General features: G+C 39.5%; 2 protein-coding genes across 2 annotated transcripts in view; both read left to right on the forward strand.

The window, feature by feature from the left end:
* The window catches only part of LOC306798641 (dermatan-sulfate epimerase-like), a 169,186-nt gene extending 157,652 nt beyond the window's left edge, over positions 1–11,534 (forward strand). Inside the window, 4 exon segments of the mRNA XM_079298819.1 lie at positions 1,418–1,671; positions 5,385–5,624; positions 6,610–6,817; positions 8,499–11,534. Of these exon segments, the coding sequence (XP_079154945.1) occupies positions 1,418–1,671; positions 5,385–5,624; positions 6,610–6,817; positions 8,499–10,266 (2,470 nt within the window). The 3' untranslated portion in view covers positions 10,267–11,534.
* An 8,658-nt stretch (positions 11,535–20,192) lies between these two features.
* On the forward strand, positions 20,193–22,949 carry LOC306798717 (calcium homeostasis modulator protein 6-like; the record flags this gene model as incomplete). Its single annotated transcript, XM_079298921.1, has 2 exons — positions 20,193–20,738; positions 22,560–22,949. The coding sequence occupies 2 exons, from the start codon at positions 20,193–20,195 to the stop codon at positions 22,947–22,949; spliced, it is 936 nt and encodes a 311-aa protein (XP_079155047.1).
* Positions 22,950–26,961: the final 4,012 nt, after the last annotated feature.

Raw genomic sequence — 26,961 nt, forward strand, 5'->3', positions numbered from 1 at the left:
AATGCCTTATTTCACTGCAAGCAGAAGATGGGATCAAAGCTGAGAGAAGGTGAACAGCTAAAACTGTTGGAAATTCAGCTGATCAAAAAGCATAAAGAGTTTCCTTACATGGGAGTATGGATGTGCCAAACTTGAGTTCTTCCAATGATTTAAATATGCTGAAATAAAAATTAAAGGTCTTTTTTTTCACTTGCACATGTCTTTTACCATCATTGCAGTGCCTTGGGCTGATGATCATAATTGGAATGCCATTAAATGCTTCTGTAGCAGAATTTTTTCTATTTTATCTTACTCTTTGGGGATTTTTTTTTCTCATCTGCTCACACTGCTGCTTACACAAATGAGGGTGAAATCATATTTGTAGATCATAAAGTAGTTGAAATGGCAATGTGTGTGCCTTCAGGAGCACAGCACCATTTCTACTGCTTTCAGTAGGACATTCATCTCAACAATTTAAATTCATTTCTGTAATAGAAAATAGATTGCAAAAAAAAAATGAAAGAGGAGAACAAGCATGAGAGCAACTGATGATTTTTCAGTTTATAAATGTTTATTTTCGCTATGTATTCCTTCACATTTTCTTTTCTGTAGAACCACGACCAGAAGTACTGTAAGTACTGCAAAATTGAAGTCTTTGATACACAATGTATGCTTGATTTAAGAGGAATATTTGTCCCATGGTATCTGTATTATGAATTTTCTTGCTAACAATTTGCTATTTTGCTAAGTTCAGTGTAATTACTGGACACAATCCAGTAGTTCCTAAAAAATAATTTTGAGTATTGACAGCATTTCACCTTTTTTCTATCTTAATATTAAAAAACCCCAGTGTTTATTAATAATGTTAATTCAAGCTATAGTAAAAAAAACTAGGTTTCCTCTTCTCTACTTCTGTCTCTGATTGCATTTGAGACATGATAAAACAGTATAGTAGATTGTTTTATTACACTTGCTTTAAAGGCAGCTTTAGTCTCATAGGCACCATTTATTATCAACTGACTCCTTTGGAAAAGAAAGAAAACATTTGTTGAAGAAGGTTGGAGGAGTATAAGCCACAGCATATTACTTTATCACAAAAATTACATGAATCTTTATTCAGATGAATAGATTGTATTTCTGTACAATCAGTATTCTACCTATCTTTCACCTAGCAAAACCCAGAATATTTCAAACATTTTTCTAGTATTTAGCAACGTTGTATTTTTAATAAAGTTTATGAGCTTTGAAGATTAGTGTTGTCTATACTTAGGATAAGAAAGAATGGTTTGGAGACTTGGCAAGTATCTTACTACTGTGTTAAAATTCAACCTGCATCATCTAACTTTGGAGACTTTAAGTCATATACATGTCCCAGTACAGTAAGGGGGAAAGCTAAATAGGTGAAACTCAATTAATTGCCATCTTTATTTATTGACAGGCTAGTGAAGGATGCCCCCTGGGATGAAGTTCCTCTTGCTCACTCCTTGGTTGGTTTTGCCACTGCTTATGACTTCTTGTACAGCTACCTTAGCAAGATTCAACAGGAGAGATTTCTTGAAGTGATTGCCAATGCCTCAGGATATATGTACGAAACATCCTACAGACGTGGATGGGGTTTCCAGTACCTTCACAACCACCAGCCTACCAACTGTGTGGCCCTGCTGGCTGGAAGCCTGGTTCTGATGAATCAAGGTATGTGCTAAGCCATAGGAATGTTTTTCCTGAAGTGTGTCAGCTCAAATCAGCTAATTATGCAGCAAAGTTCAGGATTTGATAAAAATGCTTCTTAGTGTACAGCAGTATTGGGTTTGCTATTTTGGTGCTTAGTAAAATTTAATTTACTGAATAAAACAAAAGTCTGTGGGCAGATATACAAAGTATGGCATGTGTGTATATAAGTTCAGTTTTCTAAGTGATTCTGAAATTCTTGTCTTGTCCCCTGTGTACAGTTTGACCAGTCCTGATTTATGGACAGTGTGTTTCAGAGTAGGTTATCAATGTATGATGATGTGCTTGGTCTTCTTACACAAAGCATTGTGAAAGTCAGCAGTCAGAAACACCCAGTGTTCTGACCTAGGGGCCAGACAACAAAATAACCTGGAATTTCATCCAAGACTTCTCTTTGGTCACCTGGGGGAGCTGCAAAAGTGTGACTTTATCCACCCAAGTGCCACAGCTTAGGACCTTTCTTCCCAGAAGCCTTTTCTATGGAGATTCATAAGGCTATACTTTTTTCCCCTCTGAATTCTGCCCCTGCACCCCACAACCAGCATTTATGCCAGGTTTCCTCTTCTTCTTTGCTTCGGGGACATAAAACCATCCTTCCCATTTCCATGGTGAATAGCCTGGCCAGTAGCCTTTGCCTGCTCTGTCAAGGGGCTGTTCCTGTCCTCTTGGAGAATGCAAGTCACAGAGTGAGAGAGAGAAAGCAAGTAAGCAATCCCCACTTTAAACCCCAGAGGTACTTCAGCTGAGAGATGGCAGTCATGGAGCCAGCTCCTGCTTCTATAAGAATGAATCAGCATTTCATCAGGTGATTATTTTATATGTGCTAGAAGTATTTTGAAAACATGATCCCCAATGGAATTGCTTATAAACACTGCAAGTCAAGGAAAATCCAGTTTCTGGATGCTGATGGTGTTGCCAAGCTGCTCAGCCCTGCCAAGCACGAGCACATCTGCACATCACTAAAGCTTTCAAGTGCTCAAAGAAGTGTGACAAAAAAACTGTGACACCTACTGTGTTTGCAGGGTCATTTTTTGCTAAGTGCCTGTCAAAACAAACACCCTGACTGATGTGTATATGTTGAAAAGCATCAAGAGGGTGTGTGGAAGTTATTCTCTACCCTCCTGTCTTGCCTTCCACAAATTAAAGACTCCAGCCATGTTTATTCAGTGGGTTTGCTAAATTTATATAATTCTGTCATTTTTAAGCCTTTGTTGGTGCAGAAAGCTGGCAGTTTGCAAGATGATTCCGCTTTTCATTAAGGTATAGACCATAAGTATGCCTTGTGAAAAACAGTGAAAACATCACAGGAAGCTGGGCAATTTTTTTTTTTTTTTTCACTAAGGTAATGGTGTTTGGGGGGAGGAGGAAAGAAAAAAACAGGACACTAATGAAATTTTGAGCAAATTGAAAATAATGGTAATATTTAAAATGAAAGAAAATCAAAACAGACTGTATATTTCCAAATTAAAATTCTGTTGTTTTGATATAGAGCAACTTTATTTTTTTTAAATAGCAACTTAAATGTGGTTTTTCTCCTAGTCTAAAACAAAAAAACAATACACCCAATATGAAAAGAAAATAATCCAATATGAAAGAAAATAATCTGAAGGAGACAAAAAAGGGAGGGAGAAAAGGAATGAACATACTATGCATCTGAATCAGAAACATAGCAATTGCAAATAATGTACCCCAGTGTAGACCTTTCTCACAGAAGGTTTAAATTCCAACTAGTTCATTTAAACACAATTCAGCTATTGAAACTTGTAGACACCAAACAGCCAATTTAAAAGAATGCAAATGTTTCCATAGGCATGAAAATTGAAACTAATTGAAGTTAATTCTAGGCACATGCACATGGTGAAGTCTTTGCACTCAGCCACTTAGATGTTCAAAATAGAAACTTATAGAGTAAGGTCTTGATATTGATATAGATACCTGATTTTTATACTGCTAAATTTAGGTGAGATTTGTTCTGGTTTATCATGCAGCCTGACAGAGTGTTGAGTCTTTTACTTTTCTCATTTCATTGTATTATTATTCTTTTAGTGTACTACAAGTGCAGTGTTATAGCACAGATATATCCTGAGTAAACAGAGCATTAATGCACTACAATGATAAAGGCACTTTGCTAAACCATGGCAAGAAACATTATTGCAGCAGTCAAAAACTAGCTTCCTTTTTATGTCACAAGGGAAAACAGGAGTGGAAACCTTCAGGATTTTATTCTGACAGACCACTGTGCTGCCAACTCCATGAAGAGTAATGATGGAGTGTCTTAACAGCTATGAGTGAAGTGGAAGTAAATAGTACCACTGCCACTGCTGCTCAGGCCTTCCCCATCACAGTTTTCTCTTTGGCCAGGCATTTAAAGTACTGGGTTAAACTCAGGTTGTCTGTTTTGCTTAGACATTGCTATTTTTTTTCTCTGTTAACTGAGCAGGATTTGGCAGCCGTGACTACGAGGATGCCTGAATTACTCATCACTGCTGAGAATAAATACAGTGTTGGTGGCAATGAGATGAAACACTCTGAATAACAGAATTGAATGCAACTCCTACTCCCTTAGCCTGGCACATGTGCTTCATTCAGCAGGCACTGCTTCACCACATAGTGGGCTGTAACATGTGCCAGCTGGGCTTTGCTACAGGGTGGAATTAAGCCTGGTTAAATCTATGTCCAGACATTTTGAGCTGGGAGAACACTGTTGCCATGTAGAAGTACAAGGCATTTATCTCTGTTTAGTCCTACCTCTGTTGCTGCTCAGTCCTAAAGAAAGTAAGAGAAGGCACACAGCTTTTCCTCTGCTGGCTTCCATCTGCTGCCTTCTGCAATAAGTAAATGTGGTGCTGAGGCTTTCATGCTTGTGCTTAGTGAAAGCAGACTGGCAATGGGAAGGTTTCTCGTGACCTCTTCCCAAGTCTTGATTTGTGTAGAGCAGACCAAAATAGTAAAATCTCTGAAATGCTATTCTTTAGAAAAACTAAAACTTCTTAGGTCTTGTATATGTGGAGGCTGAGAATTTGTCTACTTGGATGATTAATTTTATTCTGGAATTGAGGAATCTACTTTTGGAATTACCCATGCCAAGCTCTTCCAAAATAACTTTTATTTGGATAACCCTTTAGGTTGTACAACAAACTGAAAATATAGAACAGAGCAGATCTTAAAATAGAGCATGAGTTAATAGAATATCAATTAATATTAGTTAATGCTGCTCAAATATGAACTTTTTTACTTTTTTAGTCTCTGTGGATCTCCTTACCATGGTGGTGATCCTGCCTGTGAAAAATACCCGATCAGAATTGTTACATTATTGGAGCCCTCTAGTGGGGCCATTGGTTTGTTTTCATACAGCTTTAATTTGAAATGCAATAAATAGCCTTGGTTTGGCTCCTCCCTTTTTAGCATGTCCTAAATGCATTAAGAAGATTTCCATTTTAAAATGTAAAACATAGCCCTGTATTATTAGCAAAGGTGTTTGATAGATTTTCCCATGCTCATGTGACCTTGCATTGCTGTGTTTAAATACAGTATTTGATTTTTCACCCTAGAAGTACAGGGATGCTGCAGCAGGAGGAAGTATATAGACTCCTGAAGGATCCCACTGTGGGAGTACAGATGGCGTTGTCTATGAACTGTTGTGTTGTAATCAGTTTTGCATTGTCTTTTTCTCTCAGGCTACCTTCAGGAAGCTTACTTGTGGACCAAGCAAGTGTTGGCCATCATGGAGAAGTCAGTAGTCCTGCTGCAGGAGGTCACAGATGGCTCCCTCTATGAAGGGGTAGCTTATGGCAGCTACACAACCAGATCACTGTTTCAGTACATGTTTCTTGTCCAAAGGCATTTTGACATCAATCACTTCAGCCACCCCTGGCTCAAGCAGCACTTTGCATTTATGTACAGGACTGTCCTGCCAGGTAGGTCTTTGGGTGAATAAAAATAAATCTCTTTATTTTTGAAGCAGCAATAAATTTCATACTCAAAATAGGCCATTTTAAAACAGCAGTCTCCTTAGATTATTCTCAAAATAACCATTTCCTTGGATTTTACATTCAACAGTCATCAAAACAGTAAAATCATTGCTTATCTCTGTTTATTAACGGAGGACACCTTCTACAAGCCCAGGTTGCTCAAAGTCCCATCCAGCCTAGCCTTGAACACTGCCAGGAGTGGAGCATCTACAACTTCACAACCAGTTCAAGTGCCTCACTATCCCCACAGGAAAGAACCTCTTCCTTGTATCTAAACAAGTTTAGATGGTTTTCAGTTTAAAGCTGTTGCCCCTTCTGTTGCTTATTTGTAGTACACTTCATTAGAAATTTACACTGCTCACATTTCAGGTTAAAAAAGGGATAGATAACTCTCTTAGAACCCCAGATCTATCCATGTATGCAAGGGGAGCTGAATGCAGCTTTGGATAGCAGCACAGGCACATAAGAAATTGTGCTGACTCCATGTGAGACCACAGGCATCCTTTGGGGAGAGGATCCTAAGAGCAAAATTGACTCACACTGATGCCTTCAAGGTGAAGCTGATTATTTTGTTCTTCAAGGGTGCCTCTGGTTTATTCCTTTGGGGAGTATAGATTCACATATAAACATAAAAGCTGTAAAGGGAAGGTTACCTTTTCCAGACTTGATTGAGGAGAGGAAGTGGATTGTATCTTACATTTTCTGTAGTACTTTGGCTGTTTGTAGCCCAAAGCCAAAGAAGAAAGGTGAATATTCAAGTTAGCTGCAGCAGAAGGAAACCACTCTTGTGTAACCTATTTACAGCTCATTCACAAGCAGGCCTGTAAACACCTGAAAAGGCTTCTGTTTGCACCACTTGCCTTCACCATCACACTCTTCAAAAGCATCTTTGTGTGTTTATTGGTTCTTTCTTACATTCCTTTTCCCCAAGGGTTCCAGAGAACCGTGGCCATCGCGGATTCCAACTATAACTGGTTCTACGGGCCGGAGAGTCAGCTGGTGTTTCTGGACAAATTTGTCATGCGCAACGGCAGCGGGAACTGGCTGGCAGAGCAGATCAGAAGGAACCGAGTGGTGGAGGGCCCGGGCACACCATCCAAAGGGCAGAGGTGGTGCACTCTCCACACTGAATTCCTCTGGTATGAAAGGGAATGAGTGGGCTCTAAAGCAACCTGGCAGCTGTTTGCTGTTGGTGATAATTCATTATCTTTACATGTGCACTGTAGAGGCCAAGCTCAGGCTGTCTGTGTGCCACCCAGACACACAAGAACTTCTTCACTTAGCACAGATGCACAGGACGGGCTGCCACAGGGAACACCCTGGTCTTGTCCTACATCTGGTTTTATGGTTTCTTTCTACTGTCTATGACTTTCATAGAATACAAGCCATTCCAAAGGAACTCAAAATTTGCCTGTATGTAGTCTTTCTTTAATTTGGTCTATTCTAATGTGGTTTAATCCTTTTCTGTTCTTTTATAATGAATTAGGTGAATATTTAAAGCATAGCTTTCTTTCAAAAGTACTGTGAATTAGTATAAGCCTTCTTTTAAAAGCTAAATAATCCAAGCAGTGATGTTACTGTTAATTGGATTTGCACACTAATTTGCAAATTATGCTTGGAAAAAGTGCCATGATAGATGGCTAAATAGATATTTTCCCATGCAATTTACAGCTATGCTAACTTCTATGTCAATCTCCTAAAAGTAAGAAATTAAACAACTCAAGAAGCTTTAGATCCACATATGAATTCTGTTTATGGAGATAAGTGTATTTTCAAGGAGTCAGTGTAGCTCTCTCTCTCTCTCGCAAGAAAAATCTTATTGAACATCTGTTGGTTTGCACTTATTATGTGGCTCTTATTAGGCTCCAAACAGCTTTCATCTTGTTACTTGCAAAATACAGAATCTCTCCTCTACAGCCTCATCCCATCACTGTTTTCTCCTGTGTCTTCATGGAGATTCTGAGGCTGTCTAGGGCCTCCCAAAAGCTCCTGGTTAGTTACAAGAATAAATCTGATTCCAGAACGGTCTAACACAAATGTTAGTGGGTTTCTTATGGTTTTGTTTATTTTGGTTGCTTAAAAACAATGCCAGAAGGTTAAGATTTGTTTTGGATTTTTGTTGTTTTAACTCCCATAGATAAAATTATAATAAATTTAACCTTTTCTGGAATTAAGGCTTCTTTTTAAACAAAATGTCTTGTATCTCACAATTTATTAAAGAAAGAAACCTGAAATTTTTCTTTCAGCCGAGTTTGGAGAAACTAACATACATTAACTGATACAAGTAATAAACATTTATCCTTTAGAATGTCTTTTCACTAATTTTTAATTTATTGCCTATAATGTTTGAAGACTAGAGACTTTTGTAATCATCTTTTTGGGGAAACAGATACTCTGCTTCTCTTTGTTAAGTAATCACTAAATAGGCACAAATGCTGATGTCTAGGCAGAGTCTGCAGCCTGGTCTTATCTGCCTTTTTTAAAGATCTATGTTATAGTCAGTAGTTTTATGACTATATAGGACAAAACATGGCTAGTTTGAAAGTAGTGGTTTTTTGAACTGCAGCTAGACTGCTTCATTTAAATGCAGAGCAGATGTTTTCATCTATTGTTCTGTAAAAAACGCACAACAAATTTGTATAGGGATTAGTATGATGAATAATAATTACAGCTTTATGATCAGGAAGCGTAACTATGGGCTTTACATTTTTGGCTGGCTCCTTGATGTGAATAGTGAATTGCTTTTTGAGTTTTGTACAAGTGCTGATAGTGGAATCATTCAGGTGATTTTTAACCCCATTTTTCTCATCTTTTTTACAGGTATGACGCAAGTTTGCGCTCTGTACCTCCACCGGACTATGGGGTTCCAAAGCTGCATTATTTTGAAGACTGGGGAGTGGTAACTTATGGAAGTGCTTTGCCAGCTGAAATCAACAGGCCTTTCCTTTCCTTCAAGTCAGGAAAGCTGGGAGGACGTGCAATATATGATATTGTTCATAAGAACAAGTACAAAGAGTGGATCAAGGGGTGGAGGAACTTTAACGCTGGCCACGAACACCCAGACCAGAACTCCTTTACTTTCGCTCCCAATGGCGTACCTTTCATAACAGAAGCTCTGTATGGGCCAAAATATACTTTTTTAAATAATGTGTTGATGTTTTCCCCTGCTGTGTCTAAGAGCTGCTTCTCCCCATGGGAAGGGCAGATTACAGAAGACTGTTCCTCAAAGTGGCTTAAATATAAACATGACTTGGCTGGCGACTGTCAGGGACGAGTGGTTGCCGCCATGGAGAGAAGCGGGGTGGTTTTCATCCGGGGAGAAGGAGTGGGTGCATATAATCCTAAACTGAAGCTGAGAAGATTGCAGCGAAACCTTATACTTCTCCATCCCCAGCTCCTCTTGCTAGTGGACCAAATCCATCTAGAAGATGACAGCCCTCTGGAGGCAGCGACCAGTTTCTTCCACAATGTGGACGTGCCTTTTGAAGAAACAGTTGTTGATGATGTCCACGGGGCCTTCATTAGGCATCGTGATGGGATTTATAAGATGTACTGGATGGACGACACTGGCCACAGCGAGAAAGCCACCATTGCCTCAAGGATGTACCCCCGGGGCTACCCCTACAACGGAACAAACTACGTGAATGTAACGACCCTGCTGCGGCGCCCCGTCACCAGGGCCATCTACCTTTTCATTGGGCCCTCTGTGGACGTGCAGAGCTTCACCGTGCGTGGGGATTCCCCGCAGCTGGATGTTTTTGTGACCACTGGTGAGCACGCCTACGCCGTGTACCTGTGGCCCGTCGAGGACGGCTCCCGCTCTGCCTTTGCACAGGTTATCGCAGACCGCCAGAAAATCGTCTTTGACCGAGCCTCTGCCATTAGGAGCTCCGCAGTGCCAGAAGTGAAGGACTACACAGGGATCGTGGAGAGGAACCTGCAACGCATTAAGCCCGTTTTCCAGCAGCTTGAGAAGCAGATCCTGTCTCGTGTACGCAACACGGCCAGCTTTAGGAAGACTGCCGAGCGTCTGCTGAGGTTTTCAGATAAGAGACAGACAGAGGAGGCCATTGACAGGATATTTGCAATCTCACAGAGGCAGCAGCAGCAGCAGCAGCAGCGCAGCAGAACAAAGAAAAACAGAAAGGTATCCAAAGGCTACAAATTTGTTGATGCCGTTCCTGACATTTTTGCACAAATTGAGGTAAATGAAAGAAAAGTGCGACAAAAGGCACAGACTCAAGCACAAAAAGAGTTGCCTGTAGATGAAGATGAGGAAATGAAAGATCTTCTGGATTTTGCAGATATCACTTATGTGAAGCACAAAACTGGGGTGTCAATCAAAGGGCAATCGGGGCTGGCACAAATGGTGACGAGTACTCGAAGTGCCCCGTCAATATCAGCCTCTTATACTCGCCTCTTTCTACTTCTCAACATTGCTATTTTTTTTGTCATGTTAGCAATGCAGCTCACGTATTTTCAGAAGGCCAAGAGACTGCATGGCCAAAGATGTCTCTATGCAATACTTTTAGTAGACAGCTGTATATTATTGTGGCTGTATTCTTCCTGTTCTCAGTCACAATGTTAGCAGAAGACCTCTACTAGTTGACCAGTTTGTGGTCATATATGTCTATGCAAAAGCATTAACCCTAATAGGGCCAAAGTTTATATCTTCCTTTTGTTTTTATTTTCCTGAAACATTCCAAAAACAGCTGGGGAAAGATTGTTTTCAGACCAGAAGAGATTAAAGAATAGGGCAAGCAATGAATATTTCAGAAAAATCAGTACTTAGGAAGTACTCCTCCTTTGTGTTTTGAGTTGGGCCTCACATCTGAAGGAATGTGATGCTTTATTCATCAGAGTTCAGTAATTTAAAGTTGTAATTAATTATTTGGTGAGAAGAGCCCTCTTGATAGGTTTATTTCTAAGGTCTTTTTTTATACATAATTTGATTTGCATGTAGTGAGTTTTCTTTTGAGGCTGCTACGGATATCTGTGGACATTCTCCTAAGTTGAGGACATTCAAACATATGTATACGAGGAAGATCTTAGCAGTAAACTTCATTTCTCTCTGCCAAACCAAAGAATGGCTCAATATGGGACACCCCTGTATCATTGTAGACCCTTATATTGTGTCATCTCCTCTATGCTTTACAATTGGCACATGGGAAATGACAATCATGTCAGTGCTTTCCAAGTGAGAAGCACATCACTAGTAGGTAGTAGTAGAAGGCAAATATGGGCTTAACACAAAGTAGGACAGAACACAATTCTCAGGAAAACAAAATAATTGTATTTTAGCCAAGTGTAGGCTGAAGAATGCTGAATTCCGTAGGGTCTGTTCTCCATTTTTCAAGGCAGGGTTTCAAGAAACTTTTCTATAGTTTGAAGCACATCTTAGTAGGGAAATATTGTCCTAGATCTCTGCCCTTCCATTTGCAATTTTAAAAATACAAAGAACCAAAGCAATCCTGTGGTAACCTCAGCAACTGCTAGTATGGAAAAGTATATATTAAGGAAGTATTTCATGCCTTTTTTTCTTTCCACATGGCTAGAAAGAGGAAAATTAAAGTTTTGTGAACAGCCTGTTCTCTATAAAGCACCAGCAAGGGTTCTGTAAGCTCTTGGTGGCCCCAGGTCAATTATTTGGGGATTAGTGGTAAATGGAATCATGTGCTTTATGACAAAAATAAATTTGACATCTCCACATATATTCCCCTCTGTTCATTAATCTAATTTCAAAAATTAATAGCTATTTAAGAGAATGGAATCTCTGTGGAATTGGGGCATATCTGTATGTCTTTAAAGAAAAACAATTCTTCATTACATTTGCTAAATAAAAGCATTATAATTATCTCTATGGAAAAGTTGTTTTTCTTTGATTTAAATATTTTCCCTGATAATTACAGTTAATATCTTCGTCATCCCTTGGTTCAAACCACTTGCTGCTTCCTCTTCTTTATGTCATTTAGATGTATGTTGTCTGCATACTCCTGTTAAGCCATCTGCAAGTCTGTGTGTTGAAATGTGAAGAGCTTGCCTTGTCTAAACATCCTCAGTGAGTAGGTCAGAATATTTTCACTAGGTTCCAGCCTACTGAGTCAGTTCAGAGCACTGTATTCACATAAACAAGACCTACTGCAGTCTTCAATGCAGAGATTAGCAATTTAGGTATGGTTTTGCACATTAGCTCTCATTGACACCACAGTTCCCTGCACTGTTCCAGCAGTGCCAAGGGAAAGAGGTGGTTGCAAGAGCTGCCTGTGCTTACAACCAGGTCAAAGCAGCTTTTAAGGCAGACTGGGATTCAAATGAATGGTTTGTGTGCAATGGTGCTGTAAAGGGAAATGAAATGCAGCAGCCTGCCCCTCCTCAATGAGAGACCAGACCCATTGCAGCATAAAGTGTGCATCCAGGGCTTTTGCAGCCTGTGCTTGGTTTGCATCTGTTAAGGATTTGTGTGTACAGGAGTGTCATTACTTGCTGCTCTGCACTCCACTTGCACAGATGTGACATTCATTCAGATTGAGCAACGAAAGAAGCAATTTAGTCCTTAATTGTGTTGTCTTCTAGATATTAAAAGAATCCTTAGTTATTATTTTCCAGGCCAGAGCCTTTAAAAGTCCCTCTTCAGTGGTTCTGTTTACACTTTTTTCCCCCATTCTTTTATCTCTCATTCCTTACCAAGGGCTGTAACTCTTTTTGATTTTTATTTTGAAACAGATTTTTCTATGCCATAAGTAATGTGGCATGAGTAGTTGAGTGTTGGCTAGAAGTGCCTGTGTCACAGCAAAGAAACAGTTTGAGGCCTCAGGTGGCAGGATCCTGAAAAATCCAAGCTGCCCTTGCTTCCCTAGGAAATGCAGTGAGGGAGAACAGGTAAATGGGATCAGCTTGACAGCCCTACTGGCTTGTGGCAGGGCTGCAGAAAGATGGTGTTCCTTCACACTTGCTTATGCAGGACAGGCTTTCCTCACCTTTGCATCTTTTGTCTGAACTGCAGGAAAAAAGCAGCCTCAGTGTCCGTGGTAGAAGCACTTAGCACTGGGTTCATCTAGAGTGGGTAAACTGAACAACTTTTGAAATGTCACTGTGTGGCACTCAGCAGCAAAGTTGTTTGCCAGGTGTTTCTGGCACATGCCTCTGCTCCCATTCTTATTCTGCTTACTTTCATTTCTGAAAATGCTCATTTTCTGCATCTCTGGCCACAGGAAAAAGTGGCTATCCAAGAACTGGGTTTATGTGGATGAGTTCCTGTGTTCATCTGAGACCTTGCTAACTTCACTCCATTTCTCCTCAATAGCAGCTGTTCAATCATGCATGCTTCATTTCAGGATTGCAGTCTAATTTAGTCTAAAGTTAATTCACTGCATTCTGAACAAAGTGAATGGACATTTAGCTCACAGGTAGTGGTGTATATATTTGAGGGTGGAAGTGGAATCTGGTTCTTAGATTTTTTCAATTATTTTTTTCAAGTCCAGCCAAAAAAATATCTGTGTTATATACATCATTGTGGCTTATGAAAGCAAAGGGAAAGGAGCACATTACTTCACTTCTTAAAAATTGTAAGATGAAAGCTTATTCTGAAGAATTTTGTGTCTGAAATACATCACATTCTTCTGTTAGTCTATGTATTTTCCACTGATGAAAAGCATTTTCTTAGTGTTTGAAAGCATATAGAATTTGAAAAATAGCTGTATTTCTGCACCGGGACATTACATTCATATTTATTTGGTCTGCAAAAGACTCAGTTGGGACCATAAATACTTTTGCCTAACTTTAATCCCTTTGCTCTGGCTAGTTTGTTCAAATCAGTAGGGTAACTTCAGGCTGGTAAGTAAGACTGAGCTGATGAAGCCAAGATGTCATTTTAGTGCTTTCTTGGCTGCTGAGTCCAGGAGCTCTCTGCAGCAGAAGGTCTATGCAATCCAGTGCTGGATATGTCTGTACTGTCATCAGGATAGAAATGGTGTTCCTTGAAACAAATAATGTCAAAGCATTTCAAATAAGAGCCCTGGACCCTCTCAAGTAAGGAACAAAATTATTCTCTGCTTCAGGCAGGCAGGAGACTGGACCCAGCTAGGTAATATGAGAGTGCATTCTTTAAGCAAAATGCCTGTGTAGCATTTTCTCAGATGCTACCTTTCCTGACAGGTTCTTCAGGCTGACAAAGCATTCATAATATTTATGGTGATTTTCCAGAAATTTAGCATGCAGAGAAAAATTGCTGGCTGAAATGCATTATTGTATAAGACATTTAGCATGATGTTGTGACCTTTTCCCCCTTTGACTAGTGTCAAAACCATCAATGATTTTACTGGTTTCTTAACTGACCCTGGGACAATCAAGAGGAAAACTGTCCTACTCCAACACCCAGGGCTCTGGAACCATGAACAAAAATCCACAACAACTGTATATGAGTTTATGACTGTTGTTAAAATATTGACATACATTTTTTCACCAAATATTCCAAACTCAGTCTAGCTTCATACCTACCTCCAGTTGGAAGGCCTTTTTGAAGGAGGTGGAACACTTTTAAAATCACAAGTATAAAACCCCTGGCTTCTCACTTTTTCTTCATTAAAACTATAATATGGGAAGCAAGGAATGCCAGAAAAGCTGGGCCCACTGTATATGCCCACAGGAAATGCTAGTGAAGAAAACTTGAGGTGGATTGAGGCATGGGAACTTCCCTACACTGCCCAGCTGCTGGGAGGGTAAGCTAGATTAAATAACCCTGTGGGAAAAGGGAATAGGTGATCAGCATATGCATTTCTTTTTAACAGGACTATCCTTGGGATGAGGAGCTAAACTCTCTGGGACATGCTAAGGAAGGCCACATTTCTCCATGTCCTATTAAAGATGCTACAGCAGTTACAGTGGACCTTTACTGTTAATTGTAGTCTAGAACTCCCATGCCTGTCCCTTTTTATATGGCATAACTCTTATTTTGATCAAGTAAAGTAATTTTGTTCTTTCACTTATTATGTTTGTCATGGAGTTTCCTCTGATGGACCCAACTGTGGGTTGGTAGCAATGGGAAAATGGGCAGAGGACCAGAGTCCCTGGGAGGGCACTTGAAGAACTCTGCCTTTATGGAAGCTGGAGGAATAGAAGATGCCCAATAGTGCTATAAATACAGTTGCAAATGCCAGGCAAATAAAATGACAATGATGATGGAGTATTTGAACATTACAGAATAAATGAGGGCAGACCGAGAGACTTGGAAAGTTACTGCTAACATAAAATATAGGCAACTGGGAGTATTTTCTCCTTATGTCCCATGTATCATTCTTTCCTTCTGAATCATATTTTCCCATTAAAAAAATGGAAAGTGCACAGACAGTTCTTTTGAGTGTAATAGAGTTCAGCCTTTACTATGAGCCAGACATAGTTACCAGAGAGCCTGACCCAGCTTGTGCAGTTGTGGTGAGCCTGAAGCAGCTAGGATATTCTGTAGCTAAGGATTAGATTGATTAGAAAAAATATACCAGCAAGGGAGGTTGAGGATCAGAAGCCAGAAACTTTTCAATTCTTTGACATCTTTGAAAAGGATAGGGCCTCAGTTCTAGGGCTGCATACTGTTAGAAAAAATTCTATAAGCAACAAAATTTTGGCAGCAAAGGAACCTGAGATGGGAAACTGGAGATGGTGGTATACTACATGAACTAAAGGACTAGTTAACTTGTTCAAGTTTAAAAAGAGAAAGAAGGACTAATTGAATGGAAAAGTACAGAGCATGTTTTGTAGCACATGATCAGCGACATTGGGACACACACATACGCTCACAGAGTGGAACAGATCAAATCTTAGGACAAGGGGGAATGCCCTTAAGATGAAAGAAGGCAGATTAGATTAGATATCAGGACAAAATTCTTTACTGTGGGGAAGCGAGGCTCTGGAACAGGTCACCCAGAGAGGCTCTACCCCATCCCTGGAAGTGTTTGAGACCAGACTGGATGAGGCCCTGAGTGCTCTGGTCTAGTGGAATTTTCCCAGCACATGGCAGGAGGGTTGGAACTAGGCATTCTTTCAAGTCTCTTCCGACCAAGACCGTCTGATTCTATGACTCTATGAACTCTCAGCTATTCAGCAACTCCAAGGCAGCAAGATGTAATGGTATAACCTGAAGAAAGCAGGGACACATGGAGCACAAAACATCTATAATAGGAGTATATAAATATTTTGGGTTTAATGTACTTAAATTTACAAAGAAATGTTATGGTATTTCATTTTCCATAGTAAATTAAAATGGCAGATTTGCTTTCTTAGAACTGGCTGGATAACTACCTAGGATGATTTACCTGATTAATCTTAACTAGAATCTGCCTCACCAAGGCTACTTAATTTCATCATAAAGCATGATAATTTCTACCTTTTTAATTCTATGCTTCTATCATGTTTTCTTATCAGTTAAGGGAATATTTGTCACTTAATCCACAGCAAGCATTAAAGAGTCACACAGATTTATCTATGGCTCATGTAGACTGTAGACTGAACCGTAAAACTCTCATGTAGCTGGTTGCTGTGGGACATTTGGACTGGGTCATAGGACTTCTCTACACAGAAATGAGATGTGTAGTGGACCCACAGTACTAAAAGAGCAGCAGTAAATAATGGCAAGTGAGAATTAGTGCCTTGGCTTACGTGGCTCTGTCCCAGAGCTCACCCATCAGTGCCTCCTTCAGAGCCATGCATGGTTTCCCAGACCTGTTTCCTTCCTGCCCGCTAAAATTCATTTTCAGCCAAAAGCTGTTAATAAATGTAATGCCTTAAAATAGCAGTAACATGTACACAAATGCTTCTAAGCTGTGCAGGCCCAGGCCCAGGCCCAGGCTACTTCTCAGGCTGCTGTTCTACTAAGTATTAGTACTGCTCATGATTTATGTGGTGCCACTGAGCTCTGTGACGCTTCCTAAACTTGTAAGAAGGCCAGCTCAACCATAGAGCCAGAATAACTTCCTCAGTTTCACAAAGTGAGGCAATGGGCCTCTGGGGGAGATCAGTCCACCTGGAGAGTAGCTGCAGATCTGCTTGTGGACAGGACCTCCAACACGCTAAGCATTAATTTCATCCAGAATGAGACAATAGGCATTCATTACAAGAATTTTCCTAGAATAAAAGGGCTTATTATCCATCTGACTTTCTGAAGTGGAGAAGTGCAGCTTTGCATCTCTTTCAGCTGAAGGAACAAGTCCAGTTCTTATAAGCAGGAGACCAGTACAGAGGTGCTCTTTTCCATTGCAATCATGAATGTACAAGATATTACAGTATTAATATGAAGCTGAGCTTTATAAGACTAATGGATGGAATTTAGGACAGGATGGGCCTTGGATGTAACAGCTGGAAGGAGCATGACTTGTAGGAAAACAAAACCAGACTTTGGCTATTCTGAACAAGTAGAAAATGTTCCAGAAAAAAATAATTAAAAAAAACCTACTGTAAGGACTTACTAGCATAACTAAAACAAGATCTGCACAATATGTACTGGTAAAGCCCTTCAGTGCACTTACACACACTGCATTTATGACCAGTATTATGCATTTTATTGAGCCACAGAAGTAGTTCAGACTATAGTTTTTTCCACCAAAAAAATGTTTGAGAATCATTCGTCAGGAAATGAAAGAATAGAAGTTGAAATGTCAAGGAGATAATAAACTATTGAACAAGTTCACTTGTTTTCAGCTGACCTCCTTATTTTAATAAATAATATTTCAAAGCAGAAAGATGTTTCAATTTAAAAAATAATACTTTGTTCTAAAAATGCCCATCTTTTGTTCCCATTTCCCTTGGAAGACATGAAATTTAATGCAAATCAATGTAAAAACAACCATTAAATTGGAATTCTGGGTCCTTTAACAGAAAGCTGCTTTTCCGAATGAATACTTTCCATGTAATGCTTTGCAGCTGTTGTGGCCAGACAAGTGTTAATTTAGAGGGCAAGAAAGAGCTGCCTTGGGAGAAGAGAGCTCTTAGTGAACAGGGGCTCTGTAACTCCCTGGCCCCAGGCTCCTCACACCCAGGAGCCCCCTTGGGCTGTCCCCAGCTCCCAAAGCTGCCACCAGCTGGGCTCACCCTGGCCACTCCTGCACCCTGCTTGGCTGCCAGCACAGCTGCTCCCCCTCTTCCCAACCAGGGTGGTCTCTCTTCCCTCACCCTCCACTGTGAATATTTACTGGAAATATGCTTTCTTGGAGGAGGGTTAATCCTTTTTCATGCAGAGGTCCCCTCCCTTTTCCCAAGCAGCTTGTTCCTGAAATCATATTTTATTACAGGTAAATAAAACATTACTAAAATTAGACTCAGAAAGAGAAGCAGCAGGGTTTCTTGGCTTTCCCCTGTGTGGTCGTAATCTGTTCCAGAGGGCTGCCTCTGGTCCTTTGCCTCTTGGTAAACCAGTGTTTCGTGGAGGCAGCTCATGGCCCTGTCTTTGTCAGGATGTGTCCTTGCAGCAATTTCATGTTGCATCTCTTTTTTCTGCTGTGCTGACAGAGAATCACGGAACCACCAAAAAATTTTGGGCTGGAAGGATCCTTAAATATCATCCAGTTCCAGCCCCCGTGCCATGGGCAGCGGCAATTTCCATGAGACAAGGCTGCTTAAAACTTCATCCAACCTGTCCTGAAATGCTTCCACAAATGGAGCATCTGCTAAGGCTTTTTCGGGTATGATGAATTCTGGTTTCATGGTTTGCTAACCTCTGTCTCTAGCTGCCTCTAAGTAAAAATCAAGGTAACAATACTTGCCAATAAAGCAAAGTTATTCTCAATATTTAAAAATGAACCGCTGCTTCAAAGAACTGGAGAGATACTTTCTCAGGCTGCCTGACCAGCAAGCAAAATGACATGTCTCATTCAGTACAGAAGAAATGGTGTTCAAAGTGATACCAAATATTCCTTTATATATACACTGATAGACTTGGATCTTGCTGAGGTTATCTCTCAAGGGCTGAAAAGCTTTTTATTATAATGCATATCTGGCTAAAATATCAGTTCATGAATGATAAAAAACAATTCTAGAAATTTTTCCAAGGAAATAGAAAACAAATGTCAGTATTCCTTTGTAGTAAACTGTGATGCAGTTGCATCTTCAATGCACTGGAAATCTGGTATACTTCCTATTTCCTCTCATGTGAAAAATGATACCTGAATCCTAGACAACAGCTCAGGTGGCAACAGGATAAAGAAAGTATGCAAAGTAAGGTTCCCCCAGCCTGGGAAAGAGAGGGTTAAGGTAAAGGTATACAGGACCACGAGTTGATGGAGACACCAAGGATCCAATCTTTTATCTCTTTCCCTTCCAGATCTTGAGCAATCAAATGGGATAGTGTCAGGTTCAAATGAAGGTTAAGTGCACTTGCTATACAATATTTTGGATGTCAGTAAGTCTGCATAGGTTAAAACAAAAGATATTAGATACAAAGGAAATCCTTGAAATCACCCTGATTCACCTTGAAATGTGAGGGCATTGCAAAACTTCCTTTTCCTATCCCTGTGCTCCCAACTCAGCTATTGGTTGTAGCTGAGATGTGGTGAGACTAACCTCCAGTCTGATTAATTCTTCCTGGTTTTATATCTTTGTTTGGTTGCTATATCATTGTACTATACTGCTGCATAAAAATGAGGGTTCCTCCAGGCCAAGCCACACATTTCATTTAGCAGCACATTTTCCTCTGCAGCAATAGCTTGGCACTGAGCACAGCACCTCTGCTGTGAGCCCAGCAGCCACCTGAACCAGCACTGTCTGCTCTGGAGCCTCTGTGCCATCCTCTCACCAGCTCAAAGAGCTGAAATGGGAGCTGTACATTTTTAAAATCCTTTACCTCCAAATCACCTTTATTGTTTTTTTGCCTTTTTTTTTTTTTTTTTTTTTTTGGAGCTTATCAGGCCTTGGCCAGCAAGACTCAAAGCCTCAGTGGTTTAAAGATTAAACAAAGAACAAGGTCCATCAACCCTTTTTTCTTGGGAAAGACAAACAAATCCTTGATTTAATGCACTTTAAAATAAAAAAAAATGTAAGATTCATATAATTTCCAACACATCTACTCTAAAAAATACCTTGAAAAATTGACATGATTATAGGTGAATTTTCTTCCGTAAGAGAACACACCATATTGTACAGCTAAAAATAAGACAGGATAAGAATCTGTATATAGTTATGTGTTGTTTTCTCATATTTTATCCACACTTTGAATCTGGTACCTCTAAGAAGAGATGATGAGGTTTAAGCCATTGCTATTTACAATGCATATGTGGACAAACACAAACTACTTTTATAGAAACAAATATCTTCATTGTTTTGCTGGTGATAACTGCAGTGGTTTTCTTATTTGGTCTCTGCTTGACTGTGGAGTAAGTGTATTTTCCTATATGAAGGGCTATTTCCGTTCCCCACTAATCGCGAACAACAGAAACTGAAAGCTCTGTAAGCCTCTCTACACTGTGGGAGCTGCAGAACACTTGTCTCTCTTTCGTTCTTTTCTGGCAGAAATTTTGCTCTTCTCAAAGTAAGAAAATGGTGAAAATGAAAGTGTTTCAAAATGCCGTGAATTTCTACACCCAGCACCGGAATGTTCTGGGTTACAGCATCGTGTCCCTGGTGACTGTTGGCATCGAGCAAATCTTCTCAAAAGTGGTGTTCCAGTGTCCCTGCAATTCTGCTTCTGAGAACATGCTCTATGGTCTTTCCTTCCTCTTAGCACCTGCCTTCATCCTCTTGCTGCTCGGCTACATGGCAAACACCGAGATGTGGCTTCTGTTGACAGGCAAGTGCTCTCAGGAGAAGCATTGTCAATGTAGTTATGGGACAACCTGTAACTACTTGCGCCAGCTGTTGCAGGTGACAGCCAAAGTCTCGGTGGCCCCACTCACCTGGATAGCAGTAGCCCTGTTTGGAGACAACTACTATGAGTGTGCGGCCAGTGGGAGCAGCTTGGCAGTGTACTACTTCTGTAAAGAGAATATTACTGACTGCAAACACAACCTGACGAAAATGCCCTGTGACAAGAAATTATCAGGAGAGATAGCAAATGGACGGCTCACCCTTCAGGCACAATCCCAGGTAAGGCCTCACTGCTCTTCTCCCCACACTATGGGCTTCAGCCCTGGCTGCTCAATGTGTAGTGATGCCTGATGGTCACTGTAAACAGTCCTTCTCTCCTATATTATATAATACCATGGACCAAAAGCAAGCAGCTAGCAAAAAAAAAAAGTAGTAACAGAAAAACAAAATGGGTATTTTTATGATACTTTCTGGTTTCGTATGTTTGCATAGTAATGGTTTGGCACTGTCATTAACAAAACCTCATGGGCAGGGAACCAGGAATGGGACTTGCATAGCAAATTTTCATCTCAATTAACTTAGACATAGTTAGAGTTCTTCTCCAATTTTATGTCTCTGAATACCTCAAACTTTTGCAGATAGGCATTAGTTGAGGGGAAGCTGAGATCACCACTAACAGGTAGAAGCTGATGTCTCTCCTGCAACTGAGTGGTTGCAAGGAAACACCAAGAAAAAGAAACAAATAAGTATAACTTGTTTAACTATAAATCTCAATGTTTGAATCTCTTAATGATTTCACACTTGTATACTAGAAGAATAGTTAAAATATATATCTGTCTTGTTTAAGTCTCTTGTTCAGAAGGAAAACTACATAATCAAAACATTTGTGCTTTTTTTTTTTTGTTTGGTTCTTTGGCACTCCAGTTTTGTTTCCGATATTTGTATGGATTATGTCTTAACTCCATTAAGAAAATGAAGTTTTGCAACTTCTTCCCAAGAAGTTAAGGGAATTAAGTTTATAAGAGTTTATAATTACTTTGGTTTTAGAAGTTCCTGTTTGAAATACATGCCTATTAAAACAAAAAACAAAAAACAAAAAAAAAGTGGTTTTATTTGTTAAATACTTAGCACGCTGATTTTCCAAGAAAAAAGCTGGAAAGGGGCAAACTCTGCACCACTGATTTTAGATAGGGTAAGAAATGAGCAAAACCAAGGAAGACTGACTGTTACTGACATTCCAGGGGAATCTAAAAGAAATATGCAGTCAAACAAAAATGAGAAAAGTGTGAGTGCATATTTATTACTGACCTCTATTTTTAATATCCAATCTACTTTCAACAGCATTAAGAACCATAAAGACTATAAACTCCTTTTTGTTTAGCGCTCAATACTTTTTCATTTGTACAAAATATTATTCTGACATAAATGAGCATGTTGTAGGATCTCTGGCTGGAGCTACCAGCTGATTACCCCTGCATAAAAAAGGACTACCAATATACTTAGTTTTGATGGGACCTCTGAGACTCATCTAAGGATGTTAGAATCAGGTATAAAGCAAGAATGAATTCCCATATTCAATAGCCAAATCTGTGTCCTGCCTACAAAACATACAAGACAAAACCTTTCCTCTGTGTCATGCAAAAACCAGCTGGTTTAGCAGGTTCAGACATCAGGGAGAGCAGCTGAATTCCATAGCCAGCAGGAGCTCTGATTAGCAGCATGAAGCAGACAGAGTGATCCTGCACCCTCTGTACCATAAATGTGACCACAACTGCAGAAACCAATTGTCAGTATCTTGCCTTAAAAGGTAAGAAAGCTGGGTATAACCCAGTAAATAACTTCTGTCCATCTTCTCTTTTTTTTTTTTTTTTTTGTATTCATCATAAATCTGAAAAGATCAACTGAGGGGTGTAGAAGCTCTGTATGTACATCTAGCTGAATTCCAAGCATGGGATCCCTTCTTTTCGTAGCAAGAAAACAGTTATATGCACTCCAAGGTGTCTTTGCTCACAGTTTTCTTATTTCTTCAAAGTTACGTTCTGTACTCGCACATATGATCATGCCAAAACATCATTAACCTATATATCCTTTTTTACCAAGCTGTTTGGATGGCTCCTGATAGCTGCCATCATGACTTTGACAGTGATTTCAACATGTTTCGGCCACTGCTGCTCCACAGCCAGCTATCTTCAGCTCAAGTTCTGGAAAACTTACTCAAAAACAGAACATGAAGTCTTTGAGACCAAAGCCAAAGAGCATGCAAAGAATCTAGCAGAAAGAAATATTGAATGCTTTTTAAAAGACACTGTCGCAGCACCATTTTATACTCCCAGCAGAGAAGACTGGAAGAAGATTTCATTCTTGAATACTGGTAATTCACAAGAGCAGTATTACAGCATGTTACACAAGTATGCAAACGCCAAGATAGGAAAAAGTGCCAATATCCAGGCAGGTCGGCTTTCTGCAAAGCAAGTCCAGTCAGAGCTCTAATGAAACAAATCCTTTCCAACGCTGGCAGTCGTTTAACCCTACTGATATAAGAAGAGAGTTATTCTATGCTCTTACTGAAATCTATTCAAACTGAAGATGAAAGCTGATCATTGCAACCTTCAGTAGACTTGCTTTTAAATACATTTTAATTCTTTTGCTTAAGCACATTTAAATGGTGTTTTCTTAAGCTGCTGTTCATTGAGAAGAGTCATATGTAAAATAATCATCCAAATCCAATCATCCAATCCACAAAGATGTCAGCACATATTATGTCAATCTATTACTGAAAACTTAAAATCACTTGGCAGGTAGAATGACAATACTAAATCACATCCAAGAGACAAAACAAAGGAATGGAAGATTTGATCAGAAATTCAGCTTAGTTTATTAGCTCTCTCTTTATAATGAAGCTTTGAACAATCTCTAGATTAAAAAATTTAGATTGGGGGTTTAGGCATATGCATAACACAGCAATGCAGGTGAAGCATATATATTAACAAACATTAAAAGCACATTTGTACATTTGAGGATATGAAAAATCTGCAATCCATATTAGCAAGTAGAAATATTTTTATCAAAGTAGTAATATTCATATCATATAATAAGAAATAAAGATACAAGTTTTGCATGAAGAATAATAAAGTTCACTTTTCTTCTGAAAAGCTGTTGTTTAAGAGAGTATTTCAGATATGTAAGTCAGATGGTTTGGTCTTGTCCTGATCCATTTACTTCCCCCAGAAATTTTCTCTTTCTACACAACAAATTAAGAAATTAGTAAGAGAGACAGAAATCCCAAGTTATTTGTTACATTCACTTTGCAAGTAACTGTCACAGTCCGCCCAATTCAAGAGCGAGTCGTGACTGGTTCTTTTATGGATCTTAGAGCGCAAAAGACAGCAGGGGACAAAACCAGTTTACTTGTACAGAAATGCACTTTATTTAGTGCCAACCAAAATGCGATAGTGGGACAGAGAGAGAGAGAGAGAGGGGTCGGGATTATAGCTACCAAGACGGGCAGACGAATCCTCGTGGAGTCAGCCAGTAGATGTCCGTTGCCGTCTGGGGAGATCTCAGGGGTCTCCTTTGCGAAAGTCACTTTTATAGTCCTTTCCCAAAGCGAGTGGCTTCTGGCCAAAAGGTGGGAAGATTTATGGACTATTGTATGTGGAGCTCGTTACGCGGGGGAACAGGTGGAAACAGGACGCTTCAAGGCACATTAGACCATCTTTGTCGTCATGAACACAAGCAGGGCAGCCCATACTGATCAGTCCATTGTTCTTTCATCTGTGGGAGCTTGTTGAGTAAACTCTCCATGACTAGTTGTCATGAGAAACCAGTCCTGGTAGGCATCACCTGCAGAACAGTCCCTTGGCGTTCCTCCCATCCTTGGGCAGCGCAGGCCTCAGGCGAGGGTCGTTGGGCAGAAACAGATGAGAGGCTCGGACGAACTCTCACATCATCCCGTGACCAACGAGTGTCGCTGAGAAACTCCAGCAGCATGATGTTGTGACCTTGTAGCATCTTCAGGACCCGCCCTTGGTAGCATCCCGGGAACAGGAAAAGGGAAAACAAAAAACCGGGGATAAGAAGGAAAAGGAAAAGGAAAGGAAAAGGAAAAGGAAGGAAAATAAACAGGAAAATAATAGTGAAAAATAATCACAACAAAATTGATTAAAATTCAAACAAATCACAATGATATTAGCTAAAATAACTTTCAAACAATCAAAATTAATCAATAAAATAGCATCTAAACAATTAAAATTCAAACAATTAAAATTCTGACAATTAGAATCAAAACAAAATCAATGAAATAATATTCAAACAATTAAAATTCTAACAATTAGAATCAAAATTAATCAATAAAATAACATTCAAACAATTAAAATTAAAACAAATCAGTATCCATTATAATATGTTTTATGATTAAAACAATTATTTTCCAAAACTATTTTAATCAGAAGCTTAACATTACTAAAACTGATCATACTAATCATAACCAGTAACAAACAATTTTAATGAGTTTGCTGTTAAAGGCCTGACTTCTACTGCTCGTGTAATTTGTCTGGTGTCAATAATTTTAGGGGTATCTCTAGCAGATGGAGTAGTGATCAAATTATGTGCTTCCATTGTTGATGCCAATTGTGTAAAACGTTTTACCATTCTCCAATTCAGGATGTATAGAATGGCTGACAAAACAAAACTGATTAAAACCAAAATCAAAAGCACAACAACGGGATGACACAATTTGTTTAGGATGCCGGTAGCAGTAGGTGACCACCCAAAAAGAGTATCCCACCACCTGAGTTCAACATCCCCTTTTACCCTTTCTAAAACCCGATGTATTTCTCTCACATCATGATGAACTGTCACCAGGGTCTTCTGCCCATTTTTCTTGATTTTTTCCAAGATTCCAATTAAGTCCTGGTGAAGCAACAATTGTTTAATCAAAGTGAGGTTCATCCCAATGGGAGCAGGCACTAACTGATGAATCAGTGTAAAATTGGATTGCAAAAGGTGATGAGACATAACTGGAACAATATAGGAAAAGTCACAGCCCATGATTGTGGTAAAATTACAAACACAAAAATTTAAATGATTTTTTAGATTCACTGTTACATTTTCTACAAACACTGAGTTGCAAGCAGTTCTTACACACACACATCCATTTCCGATGTACACCAGCATGGTTGCAGGAGTCTCATCAAGGTGTATTTCAAAATGACAGATATTTTGTTCTGTGTCTAAACAGATGTCTTGGGCCACAATGGCATTGCTTTCACAAATGAAACCCAGTTGCTCCCGAGTAACACAAGATTCCAAATTAACAGTTTGCCATTTCTTACCAATTTGATGGGCCCATTCTCTATGCTCAAAAGGATAGAGAATAGTTTCATCATGATTCAATCCTAATGCAATGATGGGGTATATCAAATGCACTGAAGCGTTGCGTATTGTCAACACAAAGGCTGTGGCTGTGTTTGTGCTGGGGTTGTAGGTAAAGTTTACCAAATTCCACCAGGACTGAAACTTCCTTTTGAAATCATTAGCATTTCCCCAAATTATTGTCCGGATTTCAGTAGGGAAGATGCCTTCTTCCCCTTCCCTTATAATTGAGGCGAAAACTGTTTGCATCCAAAGCTGTGCCTGGATACAGCTGAGGGCTAAGGATATGTTGTTTTGAGCAGTACCAAGAGCATCAATTAGCAATTTATGATCATTTACATTTGTCTTTTCCCAATCTGGTAAAATGTTTGATAATAACAACTGTTGTGTCCCCAGGGCCGTTAAAGAGGACTGCAGAGGTTGTTTCAATTTGGTCAGGTCTCTGGTGGTGGCAACTAATTTGTTCATTAGTACTTCTGAATAAATGCTATTTAAAATTCCCAATCCTGTTCCCACAACACCGGTTATGTCTCTTGCCATGAGTTTTTTGGAAGGAGTCCGCTTCCACAGCCAGGTGGTCCACCCCTGAAACAAAGTTTGTAAAAAAGGTGAACATTTTGGCTGAATTTCTGAGGCATTGTTTTTTATTGGCAATTTGACTTGTTTAAAAGACCATACCGAATTAAACAATATTTGCTGTTGGCCAGTTTTCTTAATTACTTAAGGCCCAATTTCAAAAATTTTCAGGCTCAGTATAACCGGTGGTTGGGTAGTAGGTGTTACAACATTGACATCAAGTTCTCCTTTATATTTTGTATTGTTTTTCCCACACATAATTTTTTTGGAAAAATTGTACAACAGTTCAATTTTGATTTTAAATTCTCACAAAATAAAACACAGCTGTAAGGTCCTGTGCTGTAACTGTATACAGGTTCGATGAGGGATTCAGCAATTAATCTTCATGTTCCATGGTGTTATTCTGTGAAAAGTAAACACAACAGAATCTGCCACAAAGAAGCAGGAGATTAAAATGATGGAACTATGCAGACAGAAATTCTGTTAACCTCCCAGTCATTTTGCTGCAAAGAAGGAAGCCACTCTGTACCTCCTTTAAAGACAGCATAAGAGT

The sequence above is a fragment of the Erithacus rubecula genome, assembly GCF_903797595.1.
Source record: "Erithacus rubecula genome assembly, chromosome: 2".
NCBI classification, from domain to species: Eukaryota; Metazoa; Chordata; class Aves; order Passeriformes; family Muscicapidae; genus Erithacus; species Erithacus rubecula.